Genomic DNA, 18,330 nt, shown 5'->3' on the forward strand with positions numbered 1-18,330 from the left:
CTGGATAGAGGCCTGGCTTGGTCTTCTCTCCGGGTTCATCTTGCGGCCCTGGCGGCTTTTCGAGGGTTAGTGTCAGGTCAGCGTTTATCGGCTCTTCCTGATGTGATTCGGTTTTTGCGGGCGGCCAAGTTGCTTAGGCCTCCCCTTCGGCCCTCGGTTCCCTCTTGGGATCTTAATCTGGTTCTCTCTGTTTTGGTGCGTCCGCCTTTCGAGCCTTTGGACGACTGTTCTTTGAAGGACCTTACTTTGAAGGCGGTCTTTTTGGTGGCCATTACTTCTGCTAGGCGTGTTTCTGAGCTGCAGGCTTTCTCTTGTAGGGCTCCCTTCTTGGAGTTTTCTAGGGAGCGGGTCGTCTTGCGGCCTGTTCCTTCCTTTCTGCCTAAGGTTGTTTCTCCTTTTCATGTCAATCAATCGGTGGTTCTCCCGGTCTTGGGTGGTCGGGAGGGCTCTTCTGAGCAACGGCAGCTGCGCAGGTTGGATGTCGGTCGGGTCCTTCGCTCTTATGTGCAGCGGACCCAGGAATTCCGGAAGTCCGATCATCTCTTTGTCCTCCTGGCGGGTCCTCGTCGGGGAGCTGGCGCTTCTAAGGCTACTATTGCGCGCTGGATCAAGGAGACGATTGCTTCCGCTTATCTTCTGAAACAGCAGCCTGTTCCGGAGTTTCTCAAGGCTCATTCCACTCGGGGTCAGGCGGCTTCTTGGGCTGAGTCGTCGCTCGTGCCTCCTGTGGATATTTGTAAGGCTGCGGTTTGGTCCTCCTTGCATTCTTTTGTTCGTCATTATCGGGTTGATGTGCAGGCGCGTCGGGACGCGGTGTTCGGTGAACGTGTACTGGTATCGGCCCTTCGGGGGTCCCGCCCGTGAGAGGGACTGCTTTGGTACGTCCCATTCGTAAAGTTAACCTCTACTGGTCTGGAGAGTGCTAAAGAAGGAGAAATTAGGTTCTTACCTGCTAATTTACTTTCTTTTAGCTTCTCCAGACCAGTAGAGGTCCCCACCCTGTCTGTTATTGTTCTTGTTGGGGCTGTTGCGCGGGCAGTTTTTGGTTTTTGCTGCGGGTTCTAGTATTTTTCTAGGGCCGGGGAGAATTGAAGAACAGCGGCTGTGGCTCGGCTGGCTTAGCTGGCGAGCTGTGGGGACATTCTTCCTTCGGGAATTTTCTCCTCTGCATTTTCCAACAGCATTTTGGGTTTGTTATTTGTTACTCCTTTCGGAGTGTTGTTTTTTCTCTCTGTTGTTTTCCAGTTCTTGGTTCTGCTTGGCTATTCGGCAGACTGAGGGAAATAGAGAGGAGGGGCTAGGATATACTGTCCCAAAGTTTTGTTTTCAGTCTCCACCTGCTGGTCATGATTAGATATATACCCATTCGTAAAGTTAACCTCTACTGGTCTGGAGAAGCTAAAAGAAAGTAAATTAGCAGGTAAGAACCTAATTTCTCCTTCCTTACTTGCCTAAGAATTTTACAAAAAGATGTCTTTAATAGTTTTCAGAAATTTACATATGAAATAAAATACGCAGTTCCGAATCCCAACTAGCAGCCTGATATGCAGTTGTTCGATGCAAAAATTTCTTATAAAGACATCCTCGTACTGGAGGGAACTCAAATAATGACGTTATCCTTAGTGGACGAACCGCCTTAAAAAAATGTAAATTGTTCTAGTAAATAACCAGGTGCCTGACCATGTATGGCTTTATAACAGAGCATCCCAAATTTAAACCAAAAGGCAACCAATGGAGTTGTCTAGAATATGGAGTAACATGATCTGATTTCTTCAAATCAAAACTTAGACGCACAGCCGGAGTTTTTGCAATCTCTGCAAATTTCAAATTTAACTGAAGACCTGCCAAATGAACTGAATTACAGTAGTCCAGTATACTAAGTACCAGAGATTGGACCAGTATTCTGAATGCAATGGGACTAAAAAAAAAGACTTAATCGTACGTAACTTCCAAAGAGTGAAGAGAGATTTTAGCTGAAAATTCTTCTTCATTTAGATGCTCAAAAGTTATGCTTATAATTATAGGACTGTAATTTAAGATTGCTTAAATTTATGAGTTTAGTGCTGAAAATCAGTGCTATGGATTAGTCAGTAGCAGCCTTTGTGGCACATGTATGACCTTATTCACATCTGTTCACACTCATTGGTCTCGGTCGTAGCTTAGGAATTGGTCAGCTGTTGCTACCTCTAAGGCACACCTCAGCAAACTAGGCTTCCACAGCTTGCTACTTTTTGCAGGAATCTGTTGCAGATTAAGGACCTGGAGGAAGCCAGATGTCAACAACGTCCAGAGGACATGGTGCAGTCCTCTAGGATGTCTGTAAGAAGGATTCTTAATGGAGAAGGGTAGATCTTTGGGTTCCAAGATCACTCAAAAAATAACCTCCTGCACAGCTGAAATTTGTATTCTCTCAACAAAAAGCCATGCAACTGAAAAAAGTGAAAAGACAGCAGTGCTGGATTAGTGCTTGTAGCGGAACGGAGGAAAAGCCTCAGAGCCCCATTAGGGAAGAGCCCTTCTCTAACTTGAGAGGGCAAGTAACGTCACTGGCAGAAAAACCTCCTTCCGCTCCCACACTGCTAGTAGAACTCAAATAGCACAAATTCTCTTTAGTGTATTAATCACGGTTAGTATATTAAAGCAATGTCTCAAGCACAAAAGCCTGGATATGCTACAAAGATAAGTTATTTGGTTCACACTAACTGTGCTATACTTCAACAGTGTTGGATAATGAGTGGAAAGGGTAGATGTGAGTTGCGTGTTTACTCTTTCCAAAAGGACTAGGGAGCAAGCAATTAAGCTACTAAGTAGTAGATTTAAACCTGAGAAAATATTTCTTCGCTCAACTGTGGAATTCATTGCTTGATTATGTGGTGAGAAACCAGTTAGTAAAGTTTAAAAAAAGGTTTGCATAATTTCCTTAAACAAAAGTCCATAGTCCATTATTAAGAAGTACTTGGGAAAATCCACTGCTTGTATCTAGGATAAGCAGCATAAAATCTTTTTTATTCTTTTGCGATCTTGCCAAATACTTGTGACATGGATTGGCCGCTATTGGTAACGGGATACTGGGCTTGATGGACCTTTGGTCTGTCCCACTATGGAAACTCTTATGTTCTTATGGTTCATTCTAGAGTCTGGGAGCATCTGCACTCTAGTAATAGATTTTTCATGCCTTATTAGGCTCACGGAGAAGCTGACCCTTTTGACGGACAAGAAGGCCAGATAGATAGTTCATGATCCTTCCACTCTGTTATTCTGTAATCCTTAAGAAAGGGGAGACTTTTTGACCTATTCTGGATTTCAAGGGTGGGGGAGGGTTGGCGCTTCCTTGAGGGATCCACATTTCTGAATGGTGACTCTATGGTCATCTTGGTAGAGTGCTCTTGTTTAGCTTGATCAGCAGCCCATTGGATCTTTACCAAAATAATGATCACGTGGCTGTGGCATTAGGATTGAACTGCATCTCTACATAAATGATTGGCTGATTTGGAACAAGAGGCCTGGAAGAAGACAGCTTGAATGATCTCTTTCCTGCAGAAGCTCAACTGAGTGGTAAACTAAGATCTTTTTGTCGTCTTTCATGATCACAAGGCACAATGGGTGATTTCAATTACCCTGATATTGACTGGATAAATGTAACATCAAGGCATGCTAGAGAGGTAAAATCAAGGACTGCTTTATGGAGCAACTGGTTTGGGAACTGACAAGAGGTGAAGTAATTCTAGACCTAGTTCTTAGTGGAAAGTAATGATCATGAGGCCACTTGATAAGTGATCATAACATGGTCAGTTCTGATATAATCTCTGGCATAAGTACACAAAGGAAATCTAATACAATAGCATTTAACTTTCAAAAAGAAGACTATGCCAACATGAGGAGAATGGTAAAAAAAGAAACTAAGAGGAGCAGCTGCAAAGGTCAAAAATTTACATCAGACATGGATGGTATTCAAAAATATCATCCTGGAAACCCAGATCAGATATATTCCATGTATTAAAAAAAGGAGGAAGGATTCTAATTCTTTGTGGTTCCGGTTGTTAAGGTATAGCTTTGAAGAGATGTAATGGAGAACCAGACTTTTTCCATAGGTGTAGAGCTTTCTTCGGTTTGCTAGTTTGTATCTCCTAATTTATTTTTCTTGGATCCCCTCTTTTCTTTATTTCAGTGCTGAAAGGAATTGTTTACGGTAAGTTGTTTTACTATTTTTCCTTTTTAGTGTGTACTTATTTTCCTTTGCTATTCAAATTTTGTGATTTGGTGTAATTCTGAAAATCAATTACATTTAAAAAAAAAATTAAAAAAGGAGGAAGAAAGACCAAACGGCACCTTGCATGGTTAACAAGTAAAGTGAAGAAAGCTAAAAGAAAATCCTTTAGAAAGTGGAAGAAGGATCCAACTGAAAATAATAGAAAACAGCATTAGGAATGGCAAGTCAATGCAAGACACTAATAAGGAAGACAAAGAGAGACCTTGAAAAGAAGATTCCCTTTTGGGGTTACTTTGTGCGGGGTGGTATACATTCTAGGCGGGTGCACTGAAGAATGCACTGTGCATCTGCTATTGACTTGTTTCTTTTTGCATTGTTCTATGCATTGTTTTGTTCAATAAACTTTAGTGAAAAAAAAAAAAAGAAAAGAAACATATACGGCCTTTTTTACAAAGCCACAGGGCAACAGCCCAGAAGCCCTTTAAATCTCTATGGGCTTCGGGGCCGTTAGCACAGCGCAGCCGCTAGTGCGGCTTTGTAAAAGAGGCCGATAGTGAAAACCTTTTTAGGAATATTAGAAGCCAGGAAAAGAATCAGTTGGACTGCTAGATGAGTGAAGGGTAAAAGTGGCATTTAAGGAAGATAAGGCCATAGCAGAGATTAAATTAATTTTTTGCTTCAGTTTTCATTGAGAAAGATGCTGGGAGATACCAGTGTCAGAAATGGTATTTGATACAGATGAGTCAGAGAAACTGGAAGATGTAATGGAGCAACTTGACCAATTGAAGAGTAGCAAATCGCCTGGACCAGATGGTTTACATCGTAGAATACTGATAGAATTGAAAAATGAACTTGTAGAGCTATTGTTAGTAGTTTGTAATTTATCTTTAAAATCCAGCATGGAACCAGATGACTGGAGAGGTGGTCAATGAAATACCAGTTTTTAAAAAGGGTTCTAGAGGTGATCCAGGAAATTATAGACGGGTGAGTCTGATATCAATGCTGAGCAAAATGATAGAGAGACTTACAAAGCACAAAATTATAGAGCATATACATAAGCATGGATTAATGAGGCAAAGCTAATATGGATTTAGTCAAGGGAAATCTTGTCTCACCAATCTGCTGCATTTCTTTGAAGGGGTGAATGAAGATGTGGATAAAGGTGAACAGGTTGATATTGTGTATATGGATTTTCAAAAGGCATTTATTTGACAAAGTACCTCATGAAAGACTTCTGAGGAAATTAGAAAGTTATGGGATATGAGGTAATGTCCTTTTATGGATTAAGAACTGGTTAAAAGATAGAAAACAGAGTAGGGTTAAATGGGTTAATACTCTCAATGGGGAAAGGTTAATAGTGGGGTTCCCCAGGAGGAATAAAAAGTAGAACCAAATGGGTTTTCAAATGAAAACAAGTCAACAGTGGAGTGCCTGAAAGCAATGTATACATTCTGACACTGGTGTGCACTCTTTCACAGGAGTGGCAAGGATGCGGACACAGACAGTGTCAGTACAATGGTGGTACATGACATGGAGGAGATTGCAGAGAGCCCCTATGGAGACGGCACTATGATTGTCCAGCGGGTGAGTACCAGATATGTCTACGCACTTTTCTGTATGGTAGACAGCATCTGATTCCTGCAAGCATCGACTCCCTCTTACACAACCTCTGCAGTTCCATGCCCTCCCTATCCCCCCTAGGATTTCTTCCATGTCCCAAGCACCCATGCATACTGAAATATAACCTCTTCTTTACCAGTGCCACATTTATTGCCCTTCCCCTGTACCCCACTTTGAAGCATTCATAGGCCATCCCCCACCCCCAGATCGCATTTCTGCTTCCACCGGATCTCATGCCAACTGTGTTTTCTTTTTAACTCACTCCACAACCAATACCTGTAGAATTTAGTCCCTCTCCCCAATAGTCCATGCAACAATATTTTCTCTTCTGTCCTCTTCCTGTAAAAATCTCCACCCTTAGCATTTGCTCCCCTTCCTGTAAGAAGCGATGATTTTCAGTTAGGTCATATCAGATTGCTGACCTAGAACTTTCTGAGTTTGCTTTTCTCTGTTTGCAGCTGAATTGGAAGGTGGGACTTCATTCCCTACCCCTGTCCCTGACCCAGCATTTTTTTTTCTATTTTTTAAAGAAAATTACCACTGAAACATTTGTTTTCTTCTCTGGAATTCCCCATCTGCATGACAGGAGAGTGTGTCTCGCACTTATGTTCTGGTGATTACTAACTATGGCTCCTTTTCCTCAGACTCCAGAGGAAGAGCGTAGCATGCTGCACACGGACAGTAATGGCTACACCAACCTTCCTGATGTGGTCCAGCCCAGCCATTCACCTACAGACTCCAAAGGACAGAGTAGCTCACCTGCCAAGGACAGCAACAGCACTGACGTGAGGCTCTTTTTAGTCATCCCCAGCTGCACGCTTCTTTTCCAATTAAGTCTGCATTCATAAGCACGTATAGAACAACTCTGGTCAACTTGAGCTCCAGTAGACAGTAGCAACAGCCCTGGTTAGAAGTGGGATTGGTGGCAGTCATCTGTAGTAGTGTTTCTCAACTCAGTCAGGATCTACAATGAATATGCATGAACTTGATTTGCATACACTGCCACGTAGGTATTTAAACATCTCTATCATATCACCTTTCCTCCAAAGTATACAGATTGAGTTCTTTTTTTTTTTTTTTTTCCAAATCTTTATTCATTTTAATACATACATCAAGTGTACATTAAATACAAACTATATAAATTAAAAATTAAAAAAAAAAAAAAAATACAAACTATCATAATACATTATCACTTGAAAATTCCATCACAATGTGTATCTAAAAGCTTTATATCCCACCCCCTCCCATAACCATACACAAATAATAAAATTCATATGTATATTAATCATTTAAAAATATGCAATATATATATATATGCAAAGTGATAATGTATTATGATAGTTTGTATTTAATGTACACTTGATGTATGTATTAAAATGAATAAAGATTTGGAAAAAAAAAAAAAAGAACTCAATCTGTATACTTTGGAGGAAAGGCGGGAGAGGGGTGATATGATAGAGATGTTTAAATACCTACGTGGCAGTGTATGCAAATCAAGTTCATGCATATTCATTGTAGATCCTGACTGAGTTGAGAAACACTACTACAGATTACTTGATTATATAAGTTATTGTAAGTTCTTTAACTGTGTCCCCATATGTCTTATAATGAAGACCACTGATTATTTTATTAGCCTTCTTTTTTTTTTGTAAATCTTTATTCATTTTGACATCTTACATCAAGTGTTCAAGTGTATCATTAATTAACATTGAAATTTAATACATCACTTGAATTCTTATCATATTGAACAATAAAACATAAAGTTTTATCCCCTCCTTTCCACCCTTACAATAACTTATATAATCAAGTATATTTTATGAAAATTTTATTCTATTGATCTAAACATGTAATAAAATTCAGAACCCCCAACCCATCCCCTTATTGCAATGTTCTTATATTGGAAAAATAGTATCTATTCATTACAATAATTTATCAATAGCTATTGTTCTTTCCATTCTATAAATGTGACAAAATGAGTTCCACCAAAAACTAACTAAGTCTACTCCAATTCTTCCAGTTACTCGTGATGTGTTGTATGGCGACCCTGGTCATAATCAATAAAAGCCTATTGTTTTTAGATGAAATTTGGCTCCTTGCTCTCTTCTGGACCGACTCCATCCTGTTTTGACGGTACGGTCTCCAGAACTGTACACAACATTCTAAATGAGGTCTCACCTGAGTCTTATACTGAGGCATCAATACTTCCTTTGTCCTACTTGTCATGCCTCTCCCTCGGCACCCTAGCATCCTTCTAGCTTTCGCCATCACCTTTTCAACCTGTTTGACCTTTAGATCATCACATACTATCAACGCCCAACTCTCACTGCTTTTTCATACACAAAAGTTCTTCACCCGCCTAAACTGTACTATTCCCTGGGATTTTGCAGCTGAAAGCATGTCCTTGCATTTCTTAGCATTAAATCTTACCTGCCAAATTTCAGACCATTCTTCAAGTTTCACTAGGTCCTTCCCCATGCATAAAAATACAAGCTAAGTAAAATTTAATTAAAAACACTTCTACTTTAAGTTAATAAGGTAAGAGCCGATGAAGAGCAAACACATAAAGCTTAAAGTGATGAAAATCCTGAGCTTTAAGCGTTGTCGCTGATGCTCTGGTTCAATAAGGATAACGAGGTTGCATATGAAGAAATATCTTTTTATATGCATAATTGGTATGAAGAGGAAAACCTGGGTGGTTTATGTGTATCTCTTGTACTTTTGTGTCTCCCTCTTATTAGCATGGTGGTTATTTATTTGGATTTTGCTCACACCTTTTTCTGTAGTAGCTCAAATGTTACCTGTCTTTCGTGAATATTTATTGTATTCATTCACTTACATAATATTTGCTCAGTCAGTTTAAAAATGACCTAAGTGTAAATGGATCTCTCTCCTGTGCCTCTTTTTATATGCATGTCCCTTCCCATTTTATCTCTATGCATTTGTCTCTTCCAGTTGTGTAGTATCTGTTGCTTTCTCTTTTCTGATGAGTTTGCGTCCCTTTCTTTTGCAGTATCAGTCACGGGGGCTAGTGAAAGCGCCTGGGAAAGCTGCCTTTACTATGTTTGTTGATCTTGGGGTCTACCATACATCAGGTGGGGGAGGAGACACCGTCCCGGTTGCAGGTAAATATCGGGAAGAGCTTGCTGTAATAAGTGAGTATTGAAAAGGATAAGGCCCGATTATGGCCGTACACACACTGTCATTTGACAAGCAGATGCATCCGGGGACAATATCTAAGAGAAAACAGACGCCTATTATCTCCCAAACATGTCCGCTTTATTGAATATTCTGTACCTCTTTTTATATCATTTTACATGGGTAAGGGACGTCAGCATATGACGTAAATGCAAACCATATATGGACACAGATCACATGCAACTTTAAAAGAAATAACAAATCCTTTACTATCTAAGACCAAAGTCTAGAAGTGCTTTGGTCAGAGCCTCTTATCTAAATTTTCTTACAAATACAGCTAAGAAAACAATTACATTTACTTCACAACAGAATAAGAAAACACATCTCTCAAACATACAATGGCCTTGTAATATATCAGCAAGAGAAGGCAAATAGTCTGGATTTACAGATTCAAACATAGCTTAAGGAAAACTACATAATAAAATAGCCTTGCAGTATTTCAGCAAGAGAAGGCAAACAATGTCTGGATTAAACATAGCATAAGAACACACATCTTTTCAAACATAAAATAGCCATTGTAATATTTCAGCAAGAAAAGGCAAACAATGTCTGGATTTACAACTTCAAACACAGTTGAAAGAAAACTGCAAGACACATGAAAAGTATCCCTTCAAGTATTCTCAACCTTGAGCAACACTGACACACATAGGGTTCAGAGAACTGAGGGGGTTGATGCAGAAAGCTGTGCATTAGAGCTGCTGACTGGCTACAAAATACAAGCTTACCACTGAAATGGCAGTAATCAGTATACCACTTTTTCTGTGTGGTTGATGTATTTTAAACAAGTACTTATTTTGTACCTGGGGCAATGAAAGTGTTAAGTGGCTTGCCCAGAGTCACAAGGAGCTGCAGTGGGAATCGAACTCGCAACCTCAGGGTGCCGAGGCAGCTGCTCTAACCACTAGGCCACTTTTCTACTGGTTTTGTCTATAAAGTCTTGTAGTTTATGTACTATGGCTTCTACAATTTTTGATAAAAAGGGACAATAATTACTGCGATCTGTTGAAGTGATTTGGGTAGTTTTAATTTTGGAGGACAGAATTGCAAGTTTCTAAGGATTAGGGAAAACTCTGGAGGTACCATTGAGAGAATAAATGGTAACAATGATCGTTTAAGTAATGTTGTTGGAATGGGATTGTAGAGATTGTGTATTTTAATTTATGAGATGAGGGTGATTTAAATTTAAAAAGTGTACTACAGAGGATGTATGGTCAGATGAAGGGGGGTCATCTCGGGGGAGAGTATAGGATTGGGGTGCCACTAGACACTAGGAAAATTTGGGAATGGGTGGTCACCTAAGGGGTGGGGGGTCTGAGGATCCAGAGGGCTCGGAGTGGGGGGGCGCTATTAGTTTTTCTGTCGCAATGCAGGAGGGCAAGCTAATCTTTCTATACCACTTCAGACCTGGTGGTAAATTTCTCATGTGTGCTCTCCTTAAAATCTTCTAAGTACTTCTCTGCACTGGGGCCAGTGGCGTAGTAAGGATAGGAGGCACCTGGGGTGGTGGTGCCCCCTGCACCCTCCTCCTCTCCACACCCCCACTCCTTCCATTCCCCTTCCTGCCCCCATTCCACACTTGTGCTATCCCTTTCCCCCTCCCCCATACCTCTAAATCTTCACCAGCGTGAGTGGCTTCTGCAGTATGCTCCTCGCACCAGCATTGAATTTCCCTCTGATGTCATTTCCTGGCCCGTGACCCGGAAGTGTTTCAAAGGGGAGCCAGGCTGGTGCGAGCAACAGTCAAAAGTTGCTCGTGCTAGTGAAGATAATACAGAGGTACGGGGGGGAGGGATGGCGCAAGTGGGGTGGGACGGATAGGTGCCCACCGACTCGGCACCCGGGGCAGTCCGTACCCCACGCATCCCCCTTACTATGCCACTGACTGGGGCTAATAATCTAGTGTACCAGTGTAATCATGCAAGCTAATTTCCATGCCAAATTCATTTCTGCATTATGCACACATACGTATTGTTAACCATGCTCTTCCGCCTGTGGCAGTTATTCAGAGGCATTGGCCTCTGAATAAAACACATAGCAGAGAAGGAAAGGAAGTAAGGCTGAAGCATGTCTAGGAAAGGGGAGAGAGTCAATGCAATAGAGAGTAATCCTAACATGTAGAAGGGAGAGGCGAGATGATGCACTGCACTGAAAAACAGTAGCACAGGAGGGGCAGGTGACCACAGTGGTATAGTAAGGGGGGGGGGGGTGGTCTTCCTAAGGGCCCCCTCCTTGCTGCACACGAGCGCCCGTTGCCTTCCCCCATACCTATTTTTACTTCCCTGGTGTGCGAGGTTGCTCCCTGCGTCGACATCAGCGCTTTCTCTGATGTCACTTCCAGGAACCGTGCCTAGAAGTGACTTCAAAGGGCGACCCGACACCAACGTGGGCATGTTGCTCACGCCGAAGAAGTTAAAAAGATACAGGGAAAGGAAAGGGGGCGCATGCGTGGCGGGACAGGGGCGCCACACACCCTTACTATGCTGCTGGATGACCAGAACTGTGTTTGGGAATAGATATGTGTATACGTGCCTTTTTTTTTTTTTTCCTCTCTCTCTCTCCAGGTATTGATTTCCAATTTCTTTTCTTGATTTAGCTGCGTTTGTGAGTGGGGATGGAAGTGCACTAGAGCAGCTGAAGTTCGAGGTACGAAAAGGCTCGGTTGTGAATGTGAACCCCACCAATATTCGGCCACACAGTGACACTCCGGAGATTCGGAAATACAAGAAACGCTTCAACTCGGAGATCCTCTGCGCGGCGTTGTGGGGTGAGCGAAGAAGAGCAAATATCTCACAGTCTCAAACAGAGCACTGACACGTAGCTTGAACTCTCCAGAATATATACAACCAGCAATATTTTTAATATAAGCTCTTATTGTTGACTGTACACTGTCAAACCATAAAACAAGGCACCACTCAAGTTTGTTCTTCACGGTGGTGCTTGAAAACAACTTACATTTCCCATTCCCTTTCCACCGTAGTCCCAACCCACCCCTGCCCAACCACTCCAGATTACATGTTCAACAAATAGCTACAGGCTCTGTGAGGTATAGAGTCCCAAACAAGCGTCCAAGTCTGTAGAAATTGCCTCTCTATATGCAGCAAAGTATAGCTCTCATTTTTCCATGCTGTCATAGGAGGGTACTTCTGCCTCCATTTTCTCAAAATACATTTTTATACCAGAAAGCACAGTTTTTTGTGTAACCGATGTTTTAATTTGCGTTCATTGGAATGTTGTTTTTGATTTTACCCTGCCTATCAATTAATGAATAAATGAAATGATTATTTTTCCTGGTTTCACAGGAGTGAATCTGCTGGTGGGGACAGAGAATGGCCTAATGCTCCTGGATCGCAGCGGACAGGGAAAAGTGTACAGCCTCATCAACCGGAGGCGTTTCCAGCAGATGGATGTGCTGGAGGGGCTCAACTTGCTTATCACCATCTCTGGTAGGCTTTGCAGTGCCTAACTGTCAAATCACTAATACTTGCTAGCCAGGAGAAACATAGAAATAGATGGCAAATAAGGGCTACAGCCCATCAAGTCTGCCCACTCCAATGACCCTCCCTATCTATCTTTGCGGATAGATCCCACATGTCTGTCCCATCTGGCCTTAAAATCTGGCACGCTGCTGGCCTCAATAACCTGAAATGGAAGACTATTCCAGCGATCAACCACCCTTTCAGTGAAGAAGAACTTCCTAGTGTCACCGTGCAGTTTCCCGCCCCTGATTTTCCACTGATGCCCCCTTGTTGCCGTGAAGAAGCATAGGGACTGTGCAAGGATATTACAGTCATGTGAAATATTCAGTTCTTTCTTTTTTTTTTTTTTATAAATTCTTTATTCATTTTAAATCTTGTAGGAAGTGTACAGTAATATACCATTATAACAAATTGAAACACTTGAAAATCTTTCTAATAATAACATACATACTTGAATTTTTACCCCTTCCCACCCACCCTACTACAATCAACTCAATTAAACATATCTAAAAGAATATAATGAAGTAAGCATTTAATAAAAATTCCAAACAACCCCCACCCCCCCTAATTATACACATATTATCTAAAGAAAATGATGTCTACCCATTACAATAATTTTCTAACGGCCCCCAAATCTTCAAAAATTTATTGTAAGACCCTTTCTGCAAAGCAATTGCTCTTTCCATCTTATAAATTTCTTAAGAAATGTTCACATATCGATGACAAATCTTTTTTATTTATCTCTGGAAAAGAAAGTGATATAATTGCAGGTAAACAACAAAAATGCTTCGTACTGTCAGGCACTATTAGTTACCATAATGCTATCATGTCATGACCTAAAATGAGTTACCACAATGTCATACCAAACTCATAACATCACCACCCCTTGCTGAAAAAGCAACCTGTGGTGCTCAATAGCTTTATTGAAGTCAAGACTCGGCTTGTATGTGTTTCGGCCGTAAGGCCTGCCTCAGGACTCTGAACTTCAATGCAATATTGTATATTGCTGTGTTCATCCCTTATTGATATGATATTTAACTCAAATGTATAGTTTGTAACATTTTATTGAAGGAATTAAACAAGTATACAAATATACAGAAATATAATACATAATATTCTCATAACAATTAAATTAACTCAAGTGTATAAACAAACAAATGAAGCTGAAAAAAATGTTGATTGAAAACATATTAGATATTTACTGATGTCTTCAATAAAATGTTATAAACTAGAAGTTAATATGGTAAATTTAAATGTAATGACTATTTTAATATATTATATCATTATATATTCATGGTAATTCTTCAATAAAATGTTATAAATGAAATAAAAAGAATAAAGGGGTAGAAGGGGGGAAGGGGAAGGGATCAAGGGGGGATATAGAAAGGAATAGATTAGGTATTTTTAATATATTTTGGAGGAATGATAAAAATATGTTTGGAAATATTATTATTGTGAATTTAATTGTAATGAATATCTCTTTGTATCTTATTATTGTATATTTATTTGATTCCTTCAATAAAATGTTATAAATTAAAAGTTAAAACAAAAACATATTAGACGGTCCATAAAGTCGTTTTAAGAAAATTGGCAGAAGCATCAGACTTCACGGACTGTTTCATGTTTTCATCAACATGAATTTATGATGTGTGTAACTATGGGAAAGATTGGATGGACCATTTAGGTCTTTATCTGCTGTCATTTACTATGTATATATGTTACTATATACTGTATGTATGAGCAAATATGGGTCTTATATCTTGACTTCAGTGACCATTTTAATTGCTAGTTTTAAAAAAATTGGAAAATTATAAGTCATTTTTATAAACCTTTGATTATAGTTAGGGTTATCATATGGCTCCAGAAAAAGGAGGACGCATTGAGACATCCGGGTTTTACTTCCATTGCTTTCACTGGAAGCAAAACCTGGATGTCTCAATCCGTCCTCCTTTTTCTGGAGCCATATGATAACCCTAATTATAGTTGAGAACAGTTATCTAATGGTATATAAAGACATTCCAGACAATTTTATGTAATAGGGGGATTTTGTGATTAGCTCAAGCTAATGTTATTTTTTTGGCATTCTTCCACACTCTGTTACTCCATTCCGTTCCCCATCAATATAAAATGATTCAGACTGGGAAAGTATTTAGATTTTTTTTTTTTATTTTGTTTCCTAACTGCAGGTAAAAGAAACAAGCTCAGAGTTTATTACCTGTCCTGGCTGAGGAACAAGATCCTTCACAATGACCCCGAGGTAGAAAAAAAACAGGGCTGGACCACGGTGGGAGACATGGAAGGCTGTGTGCACTACAAAGTTGGTAAGAGGGGCAGGCCTGGGGTATGGAGGAATGTGTACACAGCAGAGTCGCTAAGAGAGTTGGATTAGGAGGGTGATACGAGGATGAGTCAGTTCTGCCACGTTCAAATTATAAGGTCGCTCTTTCAGAAAAGCTCTTTTGTACAGTGTGGGAATTTGTGAATTCAGGAAAATTCTGGGATGGTTTGCAGGGCAGTTAAGATGACCTCTCATCTTTTGTTTCTATGGTAACAGTAAAATATGAACGCATCAAGTTCCTGGTGATTGCTCTGAAGAACTCTGTGGAAGTGTACGCCTGGGCACCCAAACCATACCACAAGTTTATGGCTTTTAAGGTACTCGTGACTAGCCAATGCTGCAGGCTGTGGCCATTCTTTTCTTTCACATGTGTTTGTTTGTTTTAAATGAAATAGAATACCTGATAAAACTACTTGTTGATGATTTACCTTCATGTCTGCAAAGGCAATATGCAGCCTTGTAGGGGAGGGGAGAAGAAAACCAGGAGAGCCCTGCCTCATCCTTAGGATGAAAGCAAACAAGAGTGCAAGAGAACACAGTTAATGCACTAGCTGTGTCTTAATTGGACTGTGGCCTGTCTATAAATTACCCTTGAATGATTTTCGAATAATAATAGCAACAATTTTTTTATATACCGCAGGACCGTGAAGTTCTATGCGGTTTACAATGATTAAAATCAGGTTTTCAGGATTTCCCCAATGAATATGCATGAGATCTATTTGCATGCACTGCATTCATGGTATGCTAATAGATCTCATGCATATTCATTGGGGAATGAGCAGCTATTCCAAATTATCAAAAAATATAAGAAAACGTTCATTTATAAAAGAGATTTAGATTCTAGACTAAGCAGCTAATAAAATGTTTGAAAAATCTAATGAATATTGCTGCTTTAATAGGGTGAAACTGAAATATAATACAGTGATGCTTTGGAATCCGAACTTAATCCGTTCCAGAACCCCGTTCGAGTTCCAAGACAATTTTTCCCATTGAAAGTAATAGACACTGGATTAATCCGTTCCCGAGTCCCACAAACTCAAATTTTAACAGTAAATACACTGGATTTTAAGATAAAATATTAACAAATATTCCAAAGCAGCATTCAGATTCTGGGGCAGAAACACTCACATACAATGTGCAGGGCGTTCGGATTCTGGGGCAAAATTTACTACAAAAAAAAGTTTGGATTCTAAAACGTTCGAGTTCTGGGGCGTTCGGATTCCGAGCTACCGCTGTACTCTTTAAGATAAGTGTTTAAAGTTTTCAGGCTTTTTAGAGTTTACTGTTCACAAGATCAAGCCTGGGTTTGGCTGAAAATCCATCATCAAAAGCTGCATTAAGAACTTCTTCCAGACAGCTAGCCATAAAAAAAATTCAAACCCTCCTTCAGCATTTAACCAAGGCAGTAGTAAATGTTTTCATAGATAAATTCTTATCCAGATACACACCCAGGATTTTAATTTCTGTAGTTTTTTAGAAGAAGCATAGAAAAATTTAGTTTTTGTCTGGGTTAAGTTTTACTTTGTGTTCCCTCATCCAGTTGTTCGCAGTAAGAAAAATCTCGTTAATTGAATTTATAGATGCTGGTTTAATTTCTTATGGTGACACTAACCATCTTGCTCCCATCTAGTCCTTTGCTGACCTTCCACACCGACCACAGCTAGTCGATCTCACTGTAGAAGAAGGCCAGAGGTTAAAGGTCATCTATGGCTCTTGTGCTGGGTTCCATGCTGTTGATGTGGATTCTGGAAACAATTATGATATCTATATCCCCGTGCATGTGAGTAGCAGCAATTTTTAATGTGAGGTAGGAAAATACTGTGCGGCACACTGTCCCTGAATGTAGATGTATTTGGAGACAAAGGTCAAACATTTCACTATACTAGTGGAATACTTTCTGTAAGCTATGTAATGAAGCCCATAAAGGTGTCCAAAAAGGTGACCAGTTGCACCTGGGGTGTGTGGCCTCGGATTTTAATTTTATGCACCCCATGTAAAATGTAATAGTTTTGCTTTTAAATGTGTTTGTTTACTCTCATCTCCTTACTCTCATCTCAACACATTGTAATGAGTTCTAAGTATTGCCAGTCCTGGAAAAAAATTGGATTCTGTGCTGGCTGTGATTCCTTTCACTGGACCCATATAAGATTTATCCAAAAAGGACGCTGTTCCTGAGCTTTCATGAACTCCTTCAAAATCATCTCAAAGCATCCATAAGCTCATGTCCAGCAGTATCTTTGCATTCTTAATTTAAAGTGGCATTTTCATGATGTTTGAAATTGTTTTCACTAGGGTTTACTGGATATCTGTTCTTGTCCCATTTTCACCTTCCTCCCTTCTCTAACTTAGATCCAGAGCCAGATAAACCCACATGCAATCATTTTCCTACCCAACACGGATGGCATGGAGATGCTGCTGTGCTATGAGGATGAGGGAGTCTATGTTAACACATATGGGCGCATCATCAAAGACGTGGTACTGCAGTGGGGTGAGATGCCCACCTCTGTGGGTAAGGATTTTGCCTTTTTAACATAATTCACTCTGTGGAGCACATGCAGCTGGGGCCCAGGTGCCAGAGAGAGGGCTACAAAGCAATATCAGTTACTCAGAAGAAAGTAATTTCATAAATCGAATCTAATCTTCTATTTGTACGTCACGTTTACCTATACAGGCTCAAGGCGATTTACAGAGAGAAGTGGGGGAAAAAAAGTAGAGTCAGGGAGGAGAAAGGAGAGAGATACTCGGGCAAGAAAGGAGAATAGTGGGATTTTAGGAGTTTCTGTATCGAAGAGATGTGTTTTCAGTTTCTTCCGGAACATGATGTAGCTAGGTTCCATTCTGGTCGATCCTATGAGGTCATTCCAAGTTTGAGGTAGGAGGTTTAATTGACAGCAAAAATTTCTGGGACCAGTTGACTTCGGTTTGGGAGCAGTAGCTCCAAATGGGTTATATTTGCATATACTATATCAGTAATAAACATCATCCCAGATATAACATGTATAGTCGACTCCACCTAAGTGCACGTCGGATAAGCACATGCTCCGGTTATCCACACCTGACTACCACAGTCCTGTTTTTTTAACATTATAGTCAATGGACATAAACTCAAGATCTGATAAGCACACAATCCCCTTATGCGCACTGAAGTCATAGGTCCCACCTCTATTCTTTCATGTTACGTTGACTCCGGTTAAATGCAAACACGGGTCCTCTGTATTCATTGCACCGCATTTACTATCTCCCCCACCCTCCTCCCCAGAACGTCACAGTTTCACGAGCCATCCTAGGCAGCAAGTAGAGGGGAGACCTGCGCCGAGCACTCACCAGCACCTTCCCCTCAGCACTGCTTGCTGTTGCCGCCATCACCCCAGGTAGCTGCTGATACTGGCTAAACGACAGCCTGACAAAAAAAGTGGTACTCCTATTAAGTGCACACTCCGCTTAAGCGCATGTGGCAATCCGGTCCAGAGGCCTTGCACTTAAGCGGAGTC

General features: G+C 40.5%; 1 protein-coding gene across 6 annotated transcripts in view; it reads left to right on the plus strand.

Annotated features, from left to right (window-relative positions):
* MINK1 (misshapen like kinase 1) overlaps positions 1–18,330 on the plus strand; it is a 213,781-nt gene that overhangs the window by 180,405 nt on the left and 15,046 nt on the right. For all 6 annotated transcript variants that reach the window (XM_033923495.1, XM_033923498.1, XM_033923497.1 and 3 more), the window contains 9 exons: positions 5,689–5,794; positions 6,475–6,615; positions 8,841–8,952; positions 11,619–11,789; positions 12,325–12,468; positions 14,688–14,822; positions 15,056–15,156; positions 16,470–16,619; positions 17,189–17,348. In XM_033923495.1, coding sequence (XP_033779386.1) covers positions 5,689–5,794; positions 6,475–6,615; positions 8,841–8,952; positions 11,619–11,789; positions 12,325–12,468; positions 14,688–14,822; positions 15,056–15,156; positions 16,470–16,619; positions 17,189–17,348 — 1,220 coding nt within the window. The remainder of the gene's footprint in view (positions 1–5,688; positions 5,795–6,474; positions 6,616–8,840; positions 8,953–11,618; positions 11,790–12,324; positions 12,469–14,687; positions 14,823–15,055; positions 15,157–16,469; positions 16,620–17,188; positions 17,349–18,330) is intronic.

This window comes from Geotrypetes seraphini, chromosome 16, assembly GCF_902459505.1.
Source record: "Geotrypetes seraphini chromosome 16, aGeoSer1.1, whole genome shotgun sequence".
Taxonomy (NCBI): domain Eukaryota; kingdom Metazoa; phylum Chordata; class Amphibia; order Gymnophiona; family Dermophiidae; genus Geotrypetes; species Geotrypetes seraphini.